General features: G+C 37.8%; 1 protein-coding gene across 1 annotated transcript in view; it reads right to left on the bottom strand.

Annotated features, from left to right (window-relative positions):
- SPEF2 (sperm flagellar 2) overlaps positions 1 to 25,108 on the bottom strand; it is a 204,192-nt gene that overhangs the window by 123,565 nt on the left and 55,519 nt on the right. The window contains exons 9-10 of the mRNA XM_010362911.2: positions 17,838 to 18,025; positions 13,577 to 13,745 (exon numbers count right to left, since the gene is read on the bottom strand). Of these exons, the coding sequence (XP_010361213.1) occupies positions 13,577 to 13,745; positions 17,838 to 18,025 (357 nt within the window). The remainder of the gene's footprint in view (positions 1 to 13,576; positions 13,746 to 17,837; positions 18,026 to 25,108) is intronic.

Below are 25,108 nucleotides of genomic sequence, written 5' to 3'. Positions count from 1 at the left end.
ATCTATGTAGATATGATTAAATTATTTATATAATAAAACATATATTATTTACTCTTTCAGGTATTGTTGTAAATAGACATCTGACTATGAGGCCCACACTTCGACGCCCAGAGTGGGTAAAACCAGGTAAGTATCACATGGTATAAACAATTGCTTTAACGAGATACTCTTTCTGTGTAGATGTACTAGTCCCTGATTTATGTAAACTGTCATGAACATGTAAGATATAATTATTAAGATGTCTTGATTTTAATAAAAATATTTTAATTGCACCTGCATAAATACTATCAGTATGCATTTTTGAGAAGGCGTAAGTATAAGATTCAGGATCCATCAACACCTAGGAGGTCTGACTCTCCCTGTGAAGTTTAGTCTACCTACACAGAGATCATAAAATTACAACAGAGAGTAAATAGACTCTGCCTATGGTAAAAAGTCACAACCTGTTCACCAGCACTGGTTTTTGTTTGTTTGTTTTGAGACGGAGTCTCACTCTGTCACCCAGGCCAGAGTGCAGTAGTGCGATCTTGGCTCACTGCAGCCTCCATCTCCCAAGTTCAAGCAATTATCCTGCCTCAGCCTCCCAAATAGCAGGGATTGCAGGCATGCGGCACCACATAGCTAATTTTTGTATTTTTAGTAGAGACGAGGTTTCACCATGTTGGCCAGGTTGGTCTCGAACTCCTGAACTCAAATGATCCACCCACCTCAGCCTCCCAAAGTGCTGGGATTACAGGAATGAGCCACAGCGTCTGGTCCACTAGCACTGTTTTTATTAATTGACCTACACTGACCTTTCCGGAACCTGAATTCTGAATTCCTCGACCCATAGTATCTACCATTTTTACAGATCCCACCTTTACAGATCACATGGGCCTACCACTCTGCTATTTAGTCTGGATCCAAAGCACTCACATGCCTCCCTATACCCTAATGTAGGAGCCTAATGGTGACCTGGGGTTCTGATTCTGGTTACTTCCAGTCTCTCATATCTTTTTATTTTTTTGTGGCCTAATGTGTCAGTATCCTTGGTCTCCTTGTTATGAATCAAGGCTAATAGAATCATGATCATTTACAAACAGAGTCTACTTGGAAACAAACATGCTTGAATGTTGGCTGAGTTGCACACTTCAAGGGCAAGCTTGGGCTCCCATGTGTCCACTGGGTTCCCTTCTTGATTGTAACATTGCCCAAGTGATTGAATGATGCTGCTGATTACCCCTGTAAAAACCACATGTATCTTATTCTCATTCTTGCCACTTCTAAACATCCAAGTTGGGAATGGAGCTTCCTCATTCACCCTTTCAAAAAGTGGGGAGAGCTGACTTACTTAGATCCATTTGAATAAACAGAATCTGGGCCTTTGGACATATTCGTTAATGCATAAAATCTCAGAGCACCTAGCACAAAATTCAACAAACAAATAATAGAGTTACAACAATAATACTTAGTAGAGACATTCAAAGGTGGCTTTTGTAGAGGACTAGTACTAGTCTGAAGGTATGTATAATCCTGTGTTTGTCTTCACGGATCACTAGAACTTCCCAACATTTGCATGGCCTGACATGTCCCAGATGTTCCCAATTTAGTGTGCTCTAAATATTTCAGAATCAAATTACTGATATATTTAGAAAGACAAGGCAAGTGCCTTTTCCTCTAAGAGACAGAAAGGACCTTCGAGCGGGATACAACACTTACACTGTTTTTGATACCTCCTAGTTTCCTTGGTTTCCTGAAATGCAATCTTTTTTTTAACCTATATTTGATAAGACCCAACAACAGATTATCTTGCTGCAGTGGCCAAAGGACTTAGGGCAGAAGCCTCTAACAAACTGACTTCAAGACACTCCATATGCAGTGACTCCACAAAATGAGGCTATGCTCCTTTTAGAGGGCAGCTAATGTACTGTAACTCCACTGTGGCAAGACATTCAAGCTGCCTTGATCTATGGCTAGCTTTTCCTTAGCCCACCACTCTGCAGGTGTGCTTGGCTGGTTTTTCCCTTGGCACACCACTTTCCCTTGGCACAACACTCTATAATACTTAAAATATAGTTAAGACTTGTACTAGCAGCCTCAGAAGTAGTTGTAGCCATTACCAATCCTCAAATTTCAGAGAAATTTGAATTTATGTTCATCATGATGGACATTTCTTTAGCTATTCAAGACGTCCAGGAAATCTTTTTCACCAGACACGTCCATTTTTATTGGTCTGAATCCCTGTAAAGCACTCCTATAGCTCCCTGGCTTCTCTTGGAGCACACTTACCACTTGGACTACATCTTCTAAGACAGTGGCTTTCAAACATTTTTGACTAGGTCTTCCCGTTAAAAAAAAAAAAAAAAAAAAAAAAATGCATTCTACATTGTGACCCAGCATTTCTGTACAGGTAGATATAAAATGCACAAAAAAATTTTATGAAATGCTTATCATCACTACTTGTGATATGCTTTATTTCCTATTGTATTGCATTGAATTTTATTATATTTATTTTGCCCTTTTTAAAAATAAATACTGGTTGTGACCTAAATTAATTTCACAATCTGGTTTCAGTCTCTTTTTGGACAACAAATAGTGAAGGATATTTCACTGGACAAGATACCAGGAACCCTCAGTTCTAATCTCATGTGTACGATTACCATCTTGGGTTTATTTTTTTAGATATATTCAAATAGGGAGAGTAATCCTTTTTTTTTTTTTTTTTTTTTTGATACGGAGTCTTGCTCTGTCACCCAGGCTGGAGTGCAGTGGCATGATCTCGGTTCACTGCAAGCTCCGTCTCCCGGGTTCACACCATTCTCCTGCCTGAGCCTTCTGAGTAGCTGGGACTACAGGTGCCTGCCACCACACCCAGCTATGTTTTTTTTTTTTTTTTTTTTTGTATTTTTAGTAGAGACAGGGTTTCACCGTGTTAGTCAGGATGGTCTCGATCTCCTGACCTTGTGATCCGCCCACCTCGGCCTCCCAAAGTGATGGGATTACAGACTTGAGCCATCGTGCCTGGCCGTAATTCTTAATTTTATACTAACAGTGACTCAACTCAGAGAGTTAGAGAGTCAAAGTATATTTTTAAAGTAATATAATTCTCAGTATAATTTCTCATAATTGGTCATAATTAATTTAAAGACCAGCTCACTCATATGCTAGATTTTATTTGTATTATTAGATTTTAGTTATTGGTTACCTATTTTCTAGTATTTTGGAAAACTGTATTTTGTACAATTGCTGTTGTTAAATTTTTTTATCATGTGAATCTCTAAAAACTCTTATCAACAGGTACATTATTATTATTCAACATGCAATAAAATTTTAGGATTATTGGAAAATAGACAAATTAATAGTTAAATTGTATCCAGAAAAAAAAAAAAAGTATTAGTGAGTGAGAGGTTAGGTAATTTATTAACTCAAGCCCAAACCCTTGGGCAGAAAATAATATCTTAACCAGGGACAAGCCGATTGCCCATTTATAGTATTTTAAATTTTAAATTGTTGCACAGTCTACATGTTTCCGTTGGAAGATTGTTAGAAATAACCAAGATTGATATCTTCAGAGATTACTGAAAAAGTCTGGATGCTGGAAGTGACTCTTAGTTAAGGACACCCAAACACACTTCATAAGCTTAGTTTGGTCTACAGGCTTGAAATTTAATGAAGCCATGGAAAAAATACAAAGATAGAAGAATCTAAGCTCACAGCTCATAGGGTTAGGTCCATTTTGCGCTAATACCTTAAAATCAACTGATGCCTACTCATACTTCACAAATCAACTGAATTTCATCCCTTCCAATGTGTCCCATAACCTCCTACTCTTATTCACACAGCATCATTCTCTGGAATGGTTTTTCTCTCATCCCTACTAAACTATGAACACTGGGAGGGAAGGATCTCTGTCTTATTTAACTTTATATCTTCAACACCTAAAACAGTGCTGGTAGAAGTAGACACTCAATAGATATCTATTTATTGAATGAATGAATCAATCAGTACTATAGGCTCAATATATGTGAACGGAATAAGTGAGTGACTAAATTGAAATTCAATTTTAGTGATTTTAACTAAGTACAAAGATGACTTAGGCCTCCAGATAAGATAGGCATAACCCAAAACTAGGGACAAGATCAGAAAGTATAATCCTCATAGACAGAAACTAGCAAAAATCCACATACCACGGGTGAAATTAGCTAATATAGTAAGCATCTCCCGAAGTAAAAACCTGCAGTATGATTTAAAGTGTGCATTTCTGTTAAATTAAGGCGTCTCTTTTTTTTTTGTCAGCAAAAAGCATTTCATTTAAGATGCAATATATGAAAAACAATTCATTAATTTGGGTCTTTCTAACAAACTATGCCAGAGACTTAACAGGGAGGAGAGAGGTGTTGTAATGCCATTTTTAGGTATAAAAACAAATTAAAGTATTTCAATTTTCTGATGTTTTATCTCAGAGGAAAGATGGAGGACAAGTCTTAATTTTTTAAATAGAAATATCCCTAAATCACCTAAAACAAATGGGTAACATCATTTAGGGTAAAATAAATCCCTTGAGAACATTGACTATATTCACATTACCAAAAATCCTATGGTTGAAAATAGTTTTTCCAAGTGAATCCATGTTTGGGAAGAGATCTGTCACACTTGAACATAGTAGCAATAGATTAGAACTGGTCAGAAATTCAAATAAGCAGCCTGCAAGATGCCAGAAAACTAGACAGGAAAGAAGTCAGGTTTAAAACAGTCAGGAGCTGGCAGGTCCTAAAGATCCAAGCTGGGCTGAGTCCAGGGTCCTGGAGTGGGAAAGAACAGCCCATGTCAATGGGTAGGTACAATCTGCTCTATGGCAGAAGCTGTTTGTGACCTGGTTAATTTTGTATTCCTAACTAGGTATTTGCTTTGGGTCTCCTAGACTAGTATGAGCCAGCTGTGTTCCACATGACTGGCAGATGAGAAAAACAAGCTGCAGATGTTCTAGCTCTATTTGTGGCAATTGCCTAGAACCTCCTCACTTTGCTTCCAAGCCTTTAATGTGTGTCCTGTTCTGTTCTAGTTCTGCCTAGCTTCCAACCTGCCAGCTTTGTTTTCATTTTCTAGTCTGGTTCTCACCCAATCTCAGTTTCCATCACTGGCATGCTCAAAGGACTTGGCTTGATCCCACCTCTGTCTCTTCCTGTTTCTGGCCACATCAGGGAAATTATCTTGACTGTCTTGGTTCCAGTTCTAAGAATTAAACCCCTGGCACTGTATCTCCTAGCTGACCTTCCGGCTGTGTCTGTCCTGGTCTCCTACCACAGGGAATAAAATATTACAGAAGTATACCTATTGCTAGGGTAGAATGAAAAGTCTAGTGGCTATATTTCAGTTACTGTGCCTGGGGAATATGGCACTCAGAATGAAGCCATACTCCATGGGAAAGTAATAAGGTAACACTTTGACTTTTAGAGCCTCTGCTGTCATCTCTTCCAGGACTTTCTGTCCTCCAACTACCCCCAAACCCTGAGGAAATCTGGAAGAACTGCCTGAATTTTATTCAGACTTAAACATTTATAATAACTTACCAGGTTTCTTAGAAGAGGCAGAAAGTGTGGTTATTTATCTTCCCTAAGGGGAGTTCAGCTGTGTAATCTGGCATCCCCACAGGGTTTCTTGAACACTGTATGGGACCTGTTTGATAGCCATGTGACAGTGGAAAAGATTGATGCTGCCACATACTGCCTTAGATAAAAAGGCAGAGAGAAGAGAGGATGATTAGCTGAAGGGCAGCTGAATTCTGTCTTTTTATCCAGGAGCTGCCAGGAAATGGGCTCTGTGTTGGGGCCCAGTTTCAAGGACTTAGAACAACTTTGGAAGATGAATTGACCCTGTTATGTGAGCCTGGAAGCCTTGTTAGGTCACTTGACCTCCAGTCAGGTCAGCATATGGTTAGCTACCTGGACACATCTTTCTACCAGACACTCTGGCCTTCAGATTCCAGAGGAGCCAGTGGGCAGGGGTGTCTATCTTTCACTGACATTGGCAGGGTGGGTGCACCTCTAGAGAGAAGGTCATATCTATTGCCAGGAAATGCAGAGTCTGCACTATCAAGGGAAAGGCAGAGGTTAGCTCAACTTCATCTGCCATGTGGAGCCCCATGCTGAGCTGAACAGTGTTCTGGCTAGAAGCAGACTGTGGGTGGCCAATGCCTTGCCTATGGATCCATACCATGGTTAATTCTGGATCATCAGGAAATCTAATGAATTTGACCTGATTCAATAATGCCTTTCACTCAGTAATCTGGTCACTTCTGTTGCAGGAGTAGCCTTCCTCAGTCTGCCCTAATCTAATGGTACGAAAACAGGCATTTTTAATTTTAGCCTATTGCAAAAGAAGACCAAGGGCAGTAGACTGCATCTACCTTATGCTTGGTTTTGGAGGGAAATTTACATTGGCCACAGTCAGTTACTCAGTGTGTGACAGTGGTCACTGTCAAGGCCCCCAGACCCACACTGGAGAGAGCCTGGCACCTCAGGATGCAATCCAATCACTCCAGCTTGTCACATATTCAGAAGCTCAGAAAGCTCAGCAGTGACAGGTTTATTTTTTAGAAACACTGAGCTACAAATTAATAATATATCAAGCAGCCAGAATCACTGGGCTGACTGCAGGTCTGATTACCATAGGTAACTGACACTAAGCCATTATGGGAGATCCTCTCTGTTAAAAACTTACATTTCAGTGCTGCTGAAATTCAGTCAGCAGATGCAAACAATGGGTAGGGGCTTCTGCTTAGCACTCTGATTTCTAGCTGTGCTCGAAGTGACTCACTCAGGAGATCAGTGGAAAAGTACTTCAGTCACCCCAAAATGATAGGTTCCTACTCCTTGTTCCATTCTCTATTCCTGGAAAGCCACCATGGCCCTTCCAAGGCATTGAATGTGGCACACTTGAGAATTACAGCAGCCCAGTGCTTTTCAAAACACAATTGCCTAGGTCAAACAAACAAACAAAAAATAAGACTCTAAGGTCACTGTATTGCTCCCCAAGTGCCCTTGAGACTGAATTACCCTGGACTTCATATCAGATTTCTCCCTGTTCTGGGGCCACCAAACAATTCTAGTGGTGGTGGCTATCCTTATCAAAACAGTAAATGTCATTCCCCAACTGCTTAAACTATGCTCTATTCATCAGGGAGTGGCAGCCTACCTCAGGATCACTTTTATAGTACTTTCCATGGTCTTACTATTTAAAGAAACTTTTCCAGAAGCATCTACATCTGAATTCACCTGTCTACTGCTATTACCTAGCCAGGGATAGTAAGAAAGATAGATTTGGTTGGAATTTCTCTGGTGTCACAAAATACATAGGCATTATGACTTGTTCTGCCTATCTGGTAACTGCAAAATTCACACAGTATTTTTTCACATGGAATACCCTCTTCTATAATGACTATTACCACCCTCTTTATTTCACTGCTAAGATTAATACCTCAAAGAGGTATAAGCCACCCCCAAAAAGCTTAGAGGTGACACCGACCAATGTGTCAAAGACTACTATAGGCCCGCTGTACCAAATATGGCTGACAATTCCTGACAATGGACAGGAGTGGTGGCATTGGGGGTCTTTTAGGTGGGAGAGTTTATGGTTCTCAGTCCTACACATCTGAGCCAAATTAAAAATTAAACACTTTCTTGGATCCATTCAAGTTTTCAAGATTACAAATCCCATTGTGTCCTTCCTATATTTATCTGTTAAGACATTGCTTTAAAATTTATTTTTTCTTTTGAGACAGAGTCTTGCTCTGTCACCCAGGCGGGAGTGCAGTGGCACGATCTTGGCTCATTGCAACCTCCGACTCCCGGGTTCAAGGGATTCTTGTTCCTTAGCCTCCCAAGTAGCTGGAATTACAGGTGCCCACCAAAATGCCCAGCTAATTTTTGTATTTTTAGGAGAGACAGGGTTTCACCATGTTGGCCAGTTTGGCCTTGAACTCCTGATCTCAAGTGATCTGCCTGCCTTGGCCTCCCAAAGTGCTGGGATTACAGGTGTGAGCTCCCGCATCCAGCCTATAGTTTTAAAATTTAAAAGTTTATAGCCACTCTAAAATCCTAGCTGGTAATTCCAAGGAATTGATTGAAGAGAAAGTGGGCTTGATGCATAGAAGCTGGCTCTTGTAGTTGCCAAAGTAGGTAGAGAACAAACCCAAAACTCTGTGAAGAAAGCCCAGAAAAGCCCTGACCACCTTCTGTTTCCCTGGTCCCACAGAGGAGGCAGCTTGGAAGAGGGTTGGCTTCTCTCTATGTGATCAAGAACAAATAAAAATGAGTGGTGGACAATCACTCTGATCTTATTCACGTCAGTCATCCAGGACTCCTCTCTTTGGCTTTGTCCTTCTCACATCCCATTCCACTTCTATCTGGCTACCAACATTTGGAAACCATTTCTCAATTCTAGTCTAATGTCTTGAACTTGATACCTTAATTCAACTATTTCTACCATGGTCTTCAAATGAACTTACTTTATCTCCAGTGTTAATAATTTGAAGCCAAATACCCTTCACATGACCCAAGTTCATCTTCTATTTCTCCTATTCCATAGACACAAGTCCCAGACCTCTATCAAGCCCTGTGAAATCCTTGGCCTACAACCATTAGAAAATAGCCTTGTTTCTTGGCAACCATGGACCTAGGGCAACTAGAGCCCTCTTTGAAAACCAATACACTGATGCTCTGCTCTGTAAGTTAGAATCAGTGTGTTTGATTACTACAGATAAGAAGCCTGGCTAACATGGTGAAACCCTATCTCTACTAAAAATACAAAAAATTAGCTGGGCGTGGTGGCGGGCGCCTGCTAGTCCCAGCTACTGGGAAGGCTGAGGCAGGATGGCATGAACCTGGGAGGCAGAGCTTGCAGTGAGCCGAGATTGCGCCACTGCACTCCAGCCTGGGTGACAGGGTGAGACTCTGTCTCAAAAAAAAAAAAAAGAAAAAAAGAAAGTATCCTACCCAACCAAGATACAATGAGGCTTAGTCTAAAAAAGCCATTTAGATAGCCTTACCATTAGTGAAGGAATCTGGGGAGTTAGAAGTAAAACTGTAAACAAATGGAGAAAAGAAAATGTAGGTATGAAATGGCACATTCTTAAAAAGTAAACTAGAATGATATGAGAATATTCCTTTCAACATCAAACTTCCTTCCCAGCTCCTTTCTATTTTGGAGGCTGATCATGATTCTTATTGCCTATCTTGAGAAATGTTTGTATTTTAGGAAGTACTGGTGTCTTAATTCAAAGGACTGATATTATGAGGCATTGAGTGCAATGACAGGCAGAATTTTTACAATAGAATAGCCTTAGAGAATATCTCAGCCTTCATCATATAAGCAAGTGCTTACTCTGTCCACTTAGAGGTCAGCTGTATTCCTCCATATCTGAAAATAAAAGATGAAACCATCATATTTTTCAGGGCCCTCCAGTACTACACAATGCAATTATATATATTTATATTAAAATGACTAATTAAAATAGAATTAATGCTCAGGTTCATCAATAGAAGCATCTTCATAGTCAAAAGACAAGAAAATTTAAGACTTCTTGGCAAGAAACAGAAGAGGCCATAAAACAAGCAACTTCATGTGAAATTAAAAGTTCCTATACTTTATTAGTAAGTTTCCATATTGCGACATTTTGTAAGTATCCTGAATAATGCATATATTATGGGCTGAATGTTTGTGTCTCCCCCAAATCCATATGTTGAAGCCCTAACCTCCAATGTGATGGTACTTGGAGGCTAGGCCTGTGGAATGCAATGAGGTTTAGATGAGGTCATGAGGGCAGGGCTCCCATGATGAGATTAGTTTCCTTATAAGAAGAAAAGAGACAAGAGCTCACTCCCTCTCTTTCTGCCCTGTGAGAACACAGCAGGAAGGCAGTCTTCTGTGAGCCAGGAAGAAAGCTCTCACTGGGGAACCAAACTGGCTAACACCTTAATCTTGGGCTTCTCAGTCTCCAGAACTATGAAAAATCAATTCCTGTTGTTTAAACCACCCAATCTATGGTGTATTATTATAGCAGTCTGAGCTGATCAATGCAATGTATATGTTTTAAATGTAAAAAAGTTATCGATTCACATGCCCTTAACATTCATCTACTAAAATCTCTCTCTGTTCTTGGGTCAATGATCCAGGGATGTCTTTGGGCCAAACAATTCAGATGAGACAGGAAAACAACAGAACTCCATGGCCCATTTAGTCCCATATTTCTATTCTTTGGTGGAAAAAGACCTGGTGGAAATAAATGTTATTGTAAAAAAATTTGGGGATAGGTATCCATACATGTGCTGTAGTGACAGGCGTACAGATGTTAAAACATAATGTATACAACCACATCTTAAAGTCTAGTTGATGGAAAATCATAGGCCAAAAATAATGTTAATAAAAATGTACATTATAACACACACTGTAGGGTTAACCCCATAACCACAACAAGCTCACCCGATCATGAACTTAAACAGTAATTTGCCATTAAAGGCAAAAAATAGCAGCAATTAAAAATCATGAACAACTTAAGACAACATGGATGATGTCCTGGAAATGAAATATCCTTCCTCCAAATTATAGAAATTCCAACTATCACTTGGTTGTGGGCATGCACAGTAGAGCTCTGAAAATGGTTAAGTGCTTTGTGGCAGGGACTTAGAAAAATCCAAATCTTGAGGAAACCATAGCCATGAGCTAATTTTAGTTTATGAACATTAAATTTTAGTAACTCTTAAACTCATTCAACTAGTAATCGCTAGTAAGCAGCTTATATAAAAGTGAAATGCTGTGAATTGCAACTCATTTGCTAGTAAGACCCATTGAAAGAATTTGCATTAGGGGGAATTTGAGGTTCACCGGCAGGCGTCCACTGCATGATTGAGAACCACTGGCTGCTGTGTGGGGCTGTGCTGCCAGCTGCACCAGAGGAACCGGGCCTCCTGGCTTAGCCTGCTATCTATGGTCCATTCGGCTTTCAGGGCCCTGCCTCACTCTCTACTAAATAACTCAATGTTGTTATGCTGCGGTAGTTGCCTAGGAACCCCAGAGAGGTCTGGCTGCTCCATGATGCTGTTCTTGCCTCTTTCCTGGGAGAGAGAAATGTTATTTCTAGCCACTGGGCTAGAGCTCCCTCATATTCAGTCATTCTCATATAAACAGAGTGTGATGATTTAGGAAATAACGTTAAGAAACAAGCGTCAAATTTTTGGCAGCTACATATGACATGTACATAAGCAAACATCTGTTTTAATTGCAATTTCTAGGTACAATATTTAAAAAGTTTAAGCATAATAGCTTATTCTAACAGAACATAGGCTTTTAAAAGCACAGACTCAAAACTGGGAACTGTCAGTTCTTTAAAGGTAGAGGGTATGGACATCAATTAAGTATGCTAAGAATATAAACTTTTTGAAGATTAGTTTATGAATAATACATTTGCTTGAACATAATGTTCATTATAATGTTATTGAACATTATTGAATATCATTATTGAATAACATTCAACATAATTTAAATGTTATATATAATGTTCATTATAAATAATGTTCAATAACAGTATAATGAACATTGTTATGTTCAAGCAAATGTATTAATTTCTGAGTAATATATTTGCATTAAAGCTCCTAAACAAATTTAATAATGACAAATGTGGACCACTGTTTCTTTTAGATAAGCCAGGATGCACTGCCCCTCTGCGTCTTGTGATAGACTATTTAAGCCAGATAATATATTTTACAAGTTGAAACATTTATTTTTTACTTGTATGTAGGAACATTTAGGACAAGTTCTTGAAGAGACCAACGGTCTAAAAATAAAGAATGACAGTATAATAGTTTACAGTACATCCTAAAACCTGTATATGGCATATTTTCCATTATGATATCAAAGAGAGCTTGTGAAAACATATTATAAATCCTAAGGTAATTTTCATTTCCAGAAAAACAGCAAAGTCAATACACAAAATAAAGTGCATTGCTAGATGATCACAAACTCCTAACAAAAGTTTACAATTTCCTGCAAAAGAAATGCATCATCTGATTCAGGATGTGGGTAAGACAAGCATGTTCCTGTGGTAACCATTTCTCATACAAGGAAAATAGCTAGAGAGACAAAAATCTTTGCTAAGTTGCAGCCTACTAGGTCTCCTGATTTGTAAGAGCAACAAGAATAGAGATTGAGCTGTTTAAGAAGTAATTTAGAAATAAACATTCAATGAACGAGTAAAGTCTGTCAAATAAAATGACTTTTAATTTACAATGGAAAGAAATACTTTAACATAGTTTGATACTGTCAAAGCATTTTATTACATGGCATTATACTTTAAGTGGATGTAACAGGTTTAGTATATTTTACAACCATACAAAACAAACATCCACATATATCTTTTAAGGTTCTAATCAATCCTTAATAATAATTCTCTTAGTGCTACAAATATAGATTCATTTAATTAAAATATAGTGTACATTTAATTTCTCATAATCTCATATTATTTCCTTATCTTTTAACCACAAGGTTATCTTCTTGTAATATTTACTTATTAGTGTTATTTTGCACTTTTCTTTGTTCATTGTAATTTATTCATTTTATTCACTCTTTGTTCCACAAACCTTTGTTGAGTATTTACTATCAGTGAGTAATTAGGTCAAATCATCTTTCCATAGATTTTTTTCATGTTGCACTTACTGAACTTCTGGGACTCATTTTGTAATTTTTCTATTAAAAAGCTTCACTCCTCATTCCATTGATGTTGATCCACTCAAAACTTCTATCCAAAAGCTATGAGTGTTACACCTTTACTTCTAAGGGTGAGATGGAGTGGGATGGGGAGAGTAGGATGGTGAGGAAAGAAATGGATATGTATTATATGGATCCAACATGAAGTGCACTCAGCTGTGTTTAACTCATGTTATTTTAAATGAAGTAGGTATAGTAGTATTCCCTTTCCATAAATTGAAAAATGGAAATCTATTAGCCCTTAAGGAACTGGTCACCTAAGGTTGCACAGTTAGTAGTTGGCAATTTCAATAATGTAGCTGTAGTCTGTCTAATCTCAAAGGGTTTACAATAGTTCTTCTAAAAATCACAGTTGGCACCTGATACTTTTTATTTCAATCTTTGAAGAAAAGATTGTTTGAATCTATGCTATTCATAAAACCCAGACCTCCTCCTCTTTCATTTTGCCTGTAAAAAAATCTATTATTTAGATCGATTACAAAAGAAATACATTTTAACAATGGTTTTTGAAGCCAAAGTAGACAGCCCATAGAAAGAAAAATGCTAATAAATAAATTAAAGCATTTAAAAAATTCTGAAATCTGTCTACTTAGACAATTACTATGCTTGATGTTTTTTCAGACCACTCCCCTAAGATTACTACTAACAATAGATAATAGCTTATGTATAGTTTAAGCAGCTAAAAAGTAGCACAAATATACAAATTAAAACAAGGGAAAATGCAAACAAAACATGCCTGTTTTTATTAGTAGAAATGAAATAAGGAATATCACAAAATTAATGTTAAAGACAAAGGATTTATTATGTAGCATTCTAATTATTTCATATCAGTAGGTACCTTATATTCTTCATAATCATTGGTATCTAGCAAGTCCCTTTTCTCCAGTTCTATAAGTTGTTCTCTTGAGGGGTTAGCAGGTAGTGTCTTAACAGAGGCTTGTTCATATATGGGTTTTGCATTAAAAAATAGTTCCTTCCAATCATGCATCAACTTATATGGAATCAGGCTATTGCACAAAGAAAAGGTAGAGATGAATCAATGGTTAGTCAAATAAAGATTTTAAACATTGGTATTTTTATTATATTTATGTAAATTAGCTCACTTTCATCAGACAAACAGAATTACTGAAAAATGATCTTAAAGGTTACCATATGTGCAATGACAATAAGACTAATATATATTAGATTTTTCTGTTACAAATTATTTACAAAATGTAAACCTAATGTTCTCTTAAAGGGGCCTTGAAAAGCACTCAGTTTGTTCATTTTGCACAGGAGGACACTGATACCAGAGCATTTAAATAATTTCCTAAGGTTGCATAGTAAGCTGACATCAGAGCCGAGAATTAAGGAACCTAAGTGTTCTGACTGTGCTCACTATTTTTAGAGATATTGTTCTGCTATGAAACAGTCAATAAAAAAGTATAAAGAACCTGTGGCATAAAATAACAATCATTCTTCAAACCCACTAAGTTCCAAACATTTTATTAGCCACTAGAAATATAATAGCAACTGGAATACCTGTCTTTAAATAGCAGACTCTGGGAAAGAAGGGCAAAAAATAGTTGCATAAATAAATGAAAGTTCTGAACAAGAATTATACAATAGGAAAGTATAACAGTATGACTCAACTTAACTTGTTGGTTCCAGGAAGGTCTCTTTAAAGAAATGACTGCCAAGCTGAGGCCTAAAGAATGCTTAGGAGGCAGCAAGGACAGAGTGATGGGAAAATTGTTTCAAGACAAGATGTGCGAAATGTCCTGACGTGATCACAAACAGTTGGACTAGAACTTGAAATTACAACTTAAAAAGTAGTATTTCATTCTGATTCATGCTACAACATGAATGGACCTTGAAGACATTATGCTACGTGAAATAAGCCAGACACAAAAAGGATGACTATTGTATTATTCCACTTATATAAGGTACCTAGAAGAAACAAATTCAGAGACATCAAGTTGGATAGAGATTATCAGCGGCTGGGGATTGGAGGGGATGAGGAGCTATTATTTAATGGGTACAGACCTAACAACTTTTCCTCTTTAAAAGGCTGTGTGTTCAGGGGTCTTGAACTCCTGACAAACCTCATATTCAGGTACTTCTCCGTTTTGCTTTCTCCACCACTTATTAGGGCTTTAAAAAGCCCCCAAATTACCTATTTCCTCCTAAAAACCTTTTAACATTCTCTTTCAATATGACTTACTATGACATCTGTAGACATTCTATGGCTTCATGATTGCAACCCACTAAAGTAGTCCATGTATTTTGAAAAAAAAACTGTAGAAGGAAAATACCTTAGCTATCTGACCTTTACCGTAAAATTCTTTTCACATTTAAGGATACGAGGATAGAAACAGATAAAATGGCAAAAGTAGGAACATTTTTAAAATAGCTTCTCTAGTCATACAGAATATTGGTCTCCATGTTCTTGCCAAACTTCTCCTTTTCCTCAAGGTTCTGACCTTGCCACTCCCCACCTGATCCACTGAGGCTCCTGAATAAGAGAATCACCTGCTATGGCTTCTGGGGCCCTGAATACCTCCCTTGTTAGCTGACATTATTAAGATTTCATGCATATTTTTGGGCTAGCAATTCAGTTTTCTTAGAGGATTCAAATTCTGTCAGCTCACTTCAGATCAGCCTGATCTGGTGAAGCAATTATTAATTCAAAATAAAACAGTGAGGAAAAAATGCTATTATATCAAAAAAAAGGGGGGGGGGCTGCTTTAGAAGCAGTATGATACTTTCCATTTAAGAATGAGCTCTGTTGTCTTTATATAAGTTAGTCTGGAAATTCCAGCTATGTGGTCTGCTTTTTTTTTTTTTTTTTTTTTGAAACAGAGTCTCACTCTGTCACCCAGCCTGGAGTGCAGTGGCGTGATCTCTGCTCACCGCAACCTCCTTCCCCTGTGTTCAAGCGATTCTGCTGCCTCAGCCCCTCGAGTGACTGGGATTACAGGCACCTGCCACCGTGTCTGGCTAATTTTTGTATTTTTAGTAGAGATGGGGTTTCACTATCTTGACCAGGCTGGTCTTGAACACCTGACTTCATGATCCACCCGCCTCAGCCTCCCAAAGTGCTGGGATTACCAGCGTGAGTCTGCTTTAGCTTATGTGAAAGGAAAATATCTTGGGCCGTTTCAAGCTGGGAACCACTCAGGCAAATCTGCCTCCCATTCTATTTAAGTCATCCCTTTGCTCACAGAGATAGATGCAAATTCTGATTGCCTTCTTTGGAAAGACTTACCAGAAACTCAAAAGAATGCAGCTTTCAGTCTCTCACCTATATGTGACCTGGAAGCCCCCAGTGGGTGGGCCTTGCTTTGAGCTGTCTCTGTCTTTCTAGATGGAACTAATATACTTACTTCTTGCATATTGATTGATGTCTCAGGTCTCCCTAAAATGTATAAAACCAAGCTGTGGCCTGACCACCTTGAGCACATGTTGTCAGGACTTCCTGAGGCTGTGTCACAGGTACGTCCTCAACCTTGGTAAAATAAACTTTCTAAGTAACTGAGACCTGTCTCAAGTTTTCAGGGTTCACACCCTAGTAGTCTCTATGAATCATTTATCCCACTTTCATGTTATTCTGTTGCTATTTAGATATACTTTGATTTTTAAAATTAAACTTTCTATTTTGAGGTAATAGTACGTTCACATTAGGTGTAAGAAATAATATGGAGATCCATATACCCTTTACCCAGTGTCTCCTGATTATAATATTTTGCAAAACCACAGTACAATATCACCACCAGGATATTAACATTGACACAGTGAAGATACAGAACGTTCTATCACCACAGAACCCATCATGTTGCCCTTTCAGAGCCACACTCACTTCCCTCTCACCTCCACCCCATTCTTAGCCCCTGGCAATCACTAATCTGTTCTCAGTTTCTATAACTTTGCTATTTCAAGAATGTTATGTAAATGAAATCATAAAGCATGTAACATTTTGGCTTTTTTCCACTCAGCATAAGTATCTGGAGGTTCATCCAGATTGTGGTATGCATTAATAGTGTATTATTTTATATTTCTCAGCAATATTCCATGATATGGATGTATCATACTTTATTACCTATTGAGAGACATCTGAATTGTTATCAGTTTTAAGTTACTACAAATAAAGGTGATATAAACATTTCTATACAGATTTTTAGTGTGAATTTAAGTCTTAATTTCTCTAGGATAAACGCCCAGAAGTGTAATCGCTAGGTTGTATGGGATTTGCATATTCAGCTTTTTAAGAAATTGCCAAACTGTTTTCCAGAGGGGCTGTACCATTTCACATTCTCAGCAGCAATGAATTGGTGGTTTTCTCCAGATCCTTGTCAGTATTTGGTGTTCTCATTTTTTTTTTTTAATTTTAGCCATTCTTATAGGAGTGTAATGATAAATCATTGTGATTTCAATTTGAATTTCTCTAACGACCGAGGATGAATCGTTTTACGTGTGTATTTGTCATCTGAAGATCCTCTTCAGTGAAATGTCTTTTCGTATCTTTTGCCTATTTTTGAACTGCCTTATTTTTTATTGTAGAGTTTTGAGAATACTTTATATATTCTAGATATTAGTCTTTTGTTGGATAGGCAGTTTGAAATATCTTCTCCTGTTCTATACATCCTTTCAGGTTTTTCAAAGCAAGAAGTTTTAATTTTGAAGAAGTCCAACTTATAAAGTTTTGTCTTTTGCAGAGCAAAACTTTTTAATTTTAATGAAGTCCAATTTGTCAAGTTTTCCTCTTATGAATCATGCTTTTGGTGTCAAGTCTAAGAACTTGTTGCCTAGTCATAGAGCCCAAAGATTGTCTCCCATTTTTTCCTCACAGTTTTATAGTACTATGTTTTACATTTAAGTCCATGATCCACTTTGAGTTAATTTTCATAAAAGGTATGGAAAAAGGCATGTAGGCATCTTAAATGAAAGTAGTCAGTGAGTAAGTCAAGTCAGTAATCAAGGTCTCCTGGACCCCACCTTTTAGTCTTTTCATGAATCATTTGTATCTCTCTTTACTTATCAGCTTAGTATCTACTTTACAATCTTATCCTTCCTCATTCTCTATCGTGTCTCTACTATGTTATTAAAAAAAAAATACTTACTTATTTGTCAACATTCGATAGTCTGCCACTTTAGTGGACAAATCAACTATTTGATCCAAAATTTCTGCACATATTGAATAATGCTTTTTATAACGAGCTTGAGCTCTTTCCACAGCAATCTGATCATGAAATCTCTTTTCTTTAAGGAACTGTTCTTCAAAATCAATCTTGGCTTGTTTTGCCAAAGCCTAAAAAGGCAAAAACATATTTTTAAGTCACTATAACTAAATCAAATAAAAATAATGTCATCATTTCAATAGCCAAAACGTCTTTCAGTAGAATGAAACCTCTTCTCACACCAGGAAAAAAATGAATCATGAATGAACACTTTTTTCTTAATACATTAGTACTGAGTATGATGGCAAAGACAATATTGGAAATATCCCACTCTCAGTTTATCTTATCAACAAAGCATAATACAGTGAGAAGTGATCTAACTAGGGAAAGCCCAATTTGGATTAATGAGGAATTAGATCTTAAGCCTTCAAAAAGAAGTCTTGAGTTCACTGGTTGCAAATAGGGATCAGACAGAAACAGGCAAGTCTGTGCCAGACCGTTAGCATAGCTGACCCCTCACTCCCACCTCCAGAGTGTCAATTTGAACACATTTGCTATAGTCATTGCCCTTTGTCTTTCAATGGGAGAGTTCTATAATACTGATTTATACTTAGAAAATATTTTAGAAAGTCCCTGATTATACTGGCTTGAGAATATAACGTATTTGCCAACATGTGTTAAATGTGTTAATTACAAACTCTCTATGGTTACAGCCTTAATAAGCTGATGGCATTCATTTGTAGGAACATCTATGTATGTAGAAAGCAATGAAACACTTAGCTTGTTATCGCTCTCTCCTTAGTGCACCATTATTTTGTTTAGGGAATCTTTTCTTCACACAAGGTACAAAGGCTGAACGCAGTCCAGCCAAGCTGAGGATAACATAATACTTAATTAGTGGGATTCAGATGACCCAATATTGCTTTTCAGATAGCTATGCCAGCTTCTTGAGAAATTTAGTTACATGCTAGCCTGCTCTAGGAAAAAGACTTGCCTCCTGTAACAACCCAGTGAGTATCAAACGGAAGTAAACTTGGGCTTTGGAGGAGCTATGGTCGAGTTCAAGCCCTAGATTTTATATAGAATTTAAGCACTAGCTGTGAGATCTTGGGCAAGTCATTAGTCTCCTTATGTCTCCATTTCCTCAAAGTCAGGATATTAAGAGTACTTAGTATACTCAGAAAAATTACCAAACCATCTCATCAAAACAAATATTTCCTATTATGATACTATTCATAAATGACTAGATGTGTGACAATGGATTGCTGTGTAAGGTCCACCATTTGTTTTGCTATTGCTATTTTATTTTGTGTGCTTATTTCATTTTTGTTGGGAAAGGGGTTAAGCTGGATGATCACTAAGGTCAATTCTGTACATTTGACAGATTCAGGAATTACACCAGAGTTTGTTATTCTTGTGTTATTCTGTATACCCTGTTTTCATGGAGAAAGAGTACAATTTAAGTACAAAGTTTTATGACATGATTCATGAAGTGAAGAATTCAGAGGAAAAATAAATCTAAGAGAGCAGAAATATCCGATGAGAATTTATGGAGAGAGTGACACAAAAATGGATTATGAGGTTGGTTTACTACAGAGTTCTCTGAAACACATGGAAATATTTAGGACGTGAGGAATAAAAACCTTTAAGGGAATGGTAGAATGTTCCTACCAGTAATAGTATAGCTTTCAACCCTGGTTGCTGCCATTGCCTGTCTCCCCATATCCTTCTCTCTCTTCCTCCCTTCCCCGCTCCCTCCCTCCCTTCCTCTATTCCTCTCCCTTCCTTCATCCAGCTCAGTCTTCCTTCTCCTTTTCTATATCTACCATCAATCCTCTGCCAAAGCCACCACAATTTCCTGCCTCATTACAGCTAAATGGGTTGCAGCCATAAAAAAAGAAGGAGGAAAAGGAAAAAGGAAGCCTGTGGGAGGTAGTAAATCTCAGTGGTTATGAGCTTGGACTCTAAAATCTGATCAAGCTGGCCTTGCTCCCTGCTACACCGCTGAGAAGCTGTGTGACTTTAAGCCTTCTAGTCTTCAATTTCCTGATGTGTAAAATGTAAATAAGGATGGTATCCACTTATGGTCATTGCAAGAATTATTTTATACATGCTTGTAACAAACATAGTATAATGCTTGACTCAAAAGTAAAGCTCAAAAAACATTAAATATTATTGTATTTAATTAATTAATAATAATAGTAGCACAGAAATTTGAAATCAGGAACTGTCTTAATACAGAATACTTTTGCAGTTGCCTCAAAGGAAGAGATTAGCAGATTTAATCTAAAAACAAAACAAAAACCCTCAAAAAATTGAGAGGGAAAGAAAAACACAAAGTTCTTCTCCCTTGTTTTCTTTCTCTCTCTCCTCCTTCCTTCCTTCCTCTTTCTCTCTCTCTCTCTCTCTCTCTCTCTCTCTCCCTCTCTCTCTTTCCTGTCTTTTTCCCCAAGATGGAGTCTTGCTCTGTCATCTAGACCTGGAGTGCAATGGGGCGATCTCAGCTCACTGCAACCTCCGCCTCCTGGGTTCAAGCAATTCTCCTGGCTCAGACTCCCAAGTTGCTGGGATTACAGGTGCACGCCACCACCCCTGGCTAATTTTTGCATTTTTAGTAGAGATGGAGTTTCACCATGTTGGCCAGGCTGGTCTCGAAGTCTTGACCTCATGATCCACCTGCCTCGGCCTCCCAAAGTAGTGGGATTACAGGTGTGAGCCATCATGCGCAGTCCTTCCTTCCTTCTTCCCTTCCTTTCTTCCTTCCTTCCTTCCTTCCTTCCTTCCTTCCTTCCTCTCTGTTCCTTCCTTTCTCCCTTTCTCTCTTTCTTTCCCTTCCTTCCTTCCTTCCTTCCTTCCTTCCTTCCTTCCTTCCTTCCTTCCTTCCTTCCTTCCTTTCTTCTTTCCTTGTTTTTTTTTCTTTATTTCATGAGCAAGAGCAAATGTGGTCCTGCCCTCATGGACTTTACATGCCAGTGGGATAGGCAAACAGTCAAAGAGTCACACAAATACATGTGTAAGTACACACTATGACAAGTGTCATTAGAGCAAGACCGTGGGCTATGAGGCTGTATAACAGGGGCCTGACCTAGACAAGAAGGGGCATATGCATGGAGTTTTGAAAACAAGTATTAATTGGGTGAAGGCACTTGGAAAGAGGGGCAAAGTAGAAGAAATGACTTGTTCAAGGATCTCAGAGCAAACCAATGTGGCCAGAGCCCAGGCAATGAAGCAGGGCAATGAAGCCTCAGAGAGGATTATATGGGAGACCAAAAAAGGCTGGAGCAGCCTCCCCAAAGTTTCCTGTGCCACTGAGGGGACATGTGGGCTGCAGTAGCTGAGGTCTCAATAGGACTGGGCTTGCATCTGATGACTGTAGTGTTTCCAAGATGGCTTGGCCCTTATAACTTGGGGAATTGTACATTCTCTGTGTGCAGAGTTGGGGTGAAAGAGTACAACTTAGGGTTGACTTAAGGAACATACATAATGTTATATTCTTACACTCTCCAGTTTTTGGTCACCAATTCATAACCACTAAAAATGGATGAAGGAAACCACTGCAGCAGTAGTACTGCAGTAGAAACCAGGGATGGTAGTGTAGACATAGAGGAAAATGGACACAATGAAGAGAAATTTAATGCATGAAAATGATAGCACTTGGTGGATGTTTTGGGTATGGAAGAATAAGGGTGAAGCAATTTTCACATGGACCCTGAGGTTTCAGGCTTGTATAATTTGATAAATAATGACGCCATTTGTTGAGCTGTGGAACACTGAAAAAGACTAGTTGCATAGGAAAGGTCATACATTTGGCTTGGAACATGTTGAATATGAAGTGTCTCTGAGACATACGACCACAGATGTCAAGGAATACTAAAACTATGGCCCTTCATCTCAGAGGACAGAGGCATAACTGCATGGGTCATCTGTCTGTTGCAGTAAATACACCACCATGGTTGTGGATGCAGCTGTCTGAGAAGTAACATAGAAAAGAAAATAAGGCAGCCTAAGATGAAGCTTTGAGGAATCTGTCAATAAATGTTTTGATATAAAAGAACAATGAGCCTGTAAAGACAATGACCCTGCTCCTGAGAAGGAGCAGCCAAAGAAGTAGAAACAAAATCAGTATTTTCCACAGCAATACTTAATAGAAAGTAGCCATGGAATAGCAAATCAATACTATTAAAATAAGTAACACAAATATTATTAATAGTCTGTGAGCATAGTTAAAAAACCTTAAAGACCTTAATAGATTTAAAAGTAATTTTAGAACGTTCCACCTCCTCCCACTCTCAAATAATAATAAAAATGACAAGAACAATAAAATCTAAGGACAAAGCTGGAAACATCATGCTACCTGATTTCAAACTACACTATATTATACAGGGTTACAGTAATCAAAACACAAAAACAGACACATAGACCAATGGAACAGAATAGAGAACCCAGAAATAAGACTACACACCTCCAGTTATCAGATCTTCAACAAACCTTACAAATACAAGCAATGGTGAAAGGATTTCTCATTTGATAGATGGTGCTGGGGAAACTGGCTAGCCCTATGCAGAAGATAGAAACTAGACCCCTTCCTTACACCATATATGATAATTAACTCAAGATGGATTAAAGACTTAAATGTAAAACCCAAAGCCATAAAAACCTGGAAGACAACCTAAGTAATACCATTCAGGACATAAGCATGGGCAAATATTTCATGATGAATATGTCAAAAGCAATTGTAACAAAAGCAAAAATTGACAAATGGGACCTTATTAAGCTAAAGAGCTTCTACACAGCAAAAGAAACTGTTAACAGAGTATACTGACAACCTACAGAATGGGAGAAAATTTTTACAAACTATGCATCTGACAAAGGTCTAATATCCAACATCTATAAGGAACTTAGACAAATTTACAAGAGAAAAACAAACAACCCCATTAAAAAGCGGGCAAATGACATGAACGGACACTTTGCAAAAGAAGACATACAAGCAGCTAACAAACACATGAAAAAAAGCTTAACATCACTGACCATTAGATACATGCAAATCAAAACCATAATGAGATACCATCTCATACCAGTCAGAATGACTATTATCAAAAAGTCAAAAAACAACAGATGCTGGTGAGATTGTAGAGAAAAAGGAACAAGTTTACACTGTAGGTAGAAGAGCAAAATAGTTCAACCATTGTGGAGGACAGTGTGGCAATTCCGCAAAGATCTAGAGGCAGAAATATCATTCAACCCAGCACTCCCATTACTGGGTATATACCCAAAGGAATACAAATCATTCTATTTTAAAGACATATGAATGCCTACATTCATTGCAACACTATTCACAATAGTAAAGACATGGAATCAACCTAAATGTCCATCAATGATAGACTGGATAAAGAAAATGTGGTATATATATACCATGGAATACTATGCAGCCATAAAAAGGAATGAGATCATATCCTTTTCAGGGACATGGATTGAGCTGGAGGCTATTATCCTCAGCAAACTAATGCAGGAATAGAAAACCAAATACTGCATGTTCTCACTTATAAGTGGAAGCTAAATGATGAGAACACATGGACACACAGAGGGGAACAACAACACTGGGACCTTTCAGAGGGTGGTGGGTGGGAGGAAAGAGAGTATCAGGCAAAATAACTAATGGGCACTAGCCTTAATATCTGGGTGATGAAATAATCTGTACAACAAATCCCCATGACTCACATTTACCTATGTAACAAACCTGCACTTATACCCCTGAACTTAAAATAAAAGTTAAGCAAGTATATATACACACACACATATATGTATATATACACACACATATATACATACACATATATGTATATATGTATATATGTGTATATATACATATATATGTGGTGAGCATATATATACATATATGTATATATGTATACATACATATATACACACGTGTGTGTGTGTATATATATAAAACCCTCCTTTATTCACATAAAAAAAGTAGTAGAATGATAATGCTCTAGGGAATAAAATGGATTTTGTTTAGTCAGTGAATGATACTGGATAGATGAGGTGACTGTTAATTTGGCAAAGTGAATTAAACATTTATTGATTTATTTATTCAGCTTCTACTTATGCACCAGCCACTGTTGGTGGAGAGTTGATAAACTCAACATGTACGGATGAAAGTCATAAAATCCAAACATCTCTAAGGGAGAGATGCCAAGGAACTAGATAGTTCGCTGTTGGAAAAGTAATCATGTGAGAGGAAGAAATACAATTTTTTCAGGTACTTCAGAAACTCACAATTTAGGTCTCTGAGGCTTTAGCAGGCCCAACTGTTCCAGTCCTCTGAAGTTAGTTCAACCCCAGTTTAGGAAAGAATAGATGATCCTTATCACCATGAGACCAGTCCAGCTAAACATACTTTGTTATTTAGCTGAGTTTGTGAAATAAACATATTTTTCAAATAGACACTTAGAAAGATAAACACATCATTTCTAATGCAAGTAAATGCCACTCAATCTAGTCAAGTCTATTTTTGCCAAAGAAGAGAGATGAAACAATCATCCAGATAACTCAGCTCTTGAAGACAAAGAAGACATTGAGGTCAGCATCCATTCAGCTCAAATTCATGGGGTATGGCTCCCTCTCCCCATTCTATACCCACCATTTAGGCTATGCCTGTTCCACAAAGGCAAAGGCAACACTCTCCTCACTGCAAAATATGCTACTTTCCAACTGATATTTCTAAAACTTGCAAAATTTTGGCAAAAGTTACATTGCACTTACATGGGGTATCGCAGTGGAAGCTATGAAGCTACTAAATAAAACACTGCCCTCCTGTTTTCTTTAAGGTTTCTCTTCTGCCCAGTCTGGTTTTGTGAATATTTTATGACAGTAAAGACAGGCTGTCTAAAACACCACTCACATGAGTTCTCTTTAATCAAATGTGGACTAAAGGATTAAATAAATCTGAAACATCCCCAATAGGAAGTAGACAAGAAGTAATCCATATACTCCATCAATAAAATCAATCTATTTTTGTTACTGGAACCTACATACACATAAAGTTTGGGACAAAAATAATCTATTAAATAATTAAAAGATAGGATATTTTGATTTTCAGAGTTGTAAAAGTGCCAAGACACAATGATACCACAGTACCAAAAAGCACAGCTAGCAGCCCAGATCCGAGTTTCTGTATACAATTCTCAACTACAGTGCACCAGAGTACC

The sequence above is a fragment of the Rhinopithecus roxellana genome, chromosome 3 (assembly GCF_007565055.1).
Source record: "Rhinopithecus roxellana isolate Shanxi Qingling chromosome 3, ASM756505v1, whole genome shotgun sequence".
In the NCBI taxonomy this organism is placed as follows: Eukaryota; Metazoa; Chordata; class Mammalia; order Primates; family Cercopithecidae; genus Rhinopithecus; species Rhinopithecus roxellana.
This window is presented reverse-complemented; position numbering and strand designations above follow the sequence as displayed.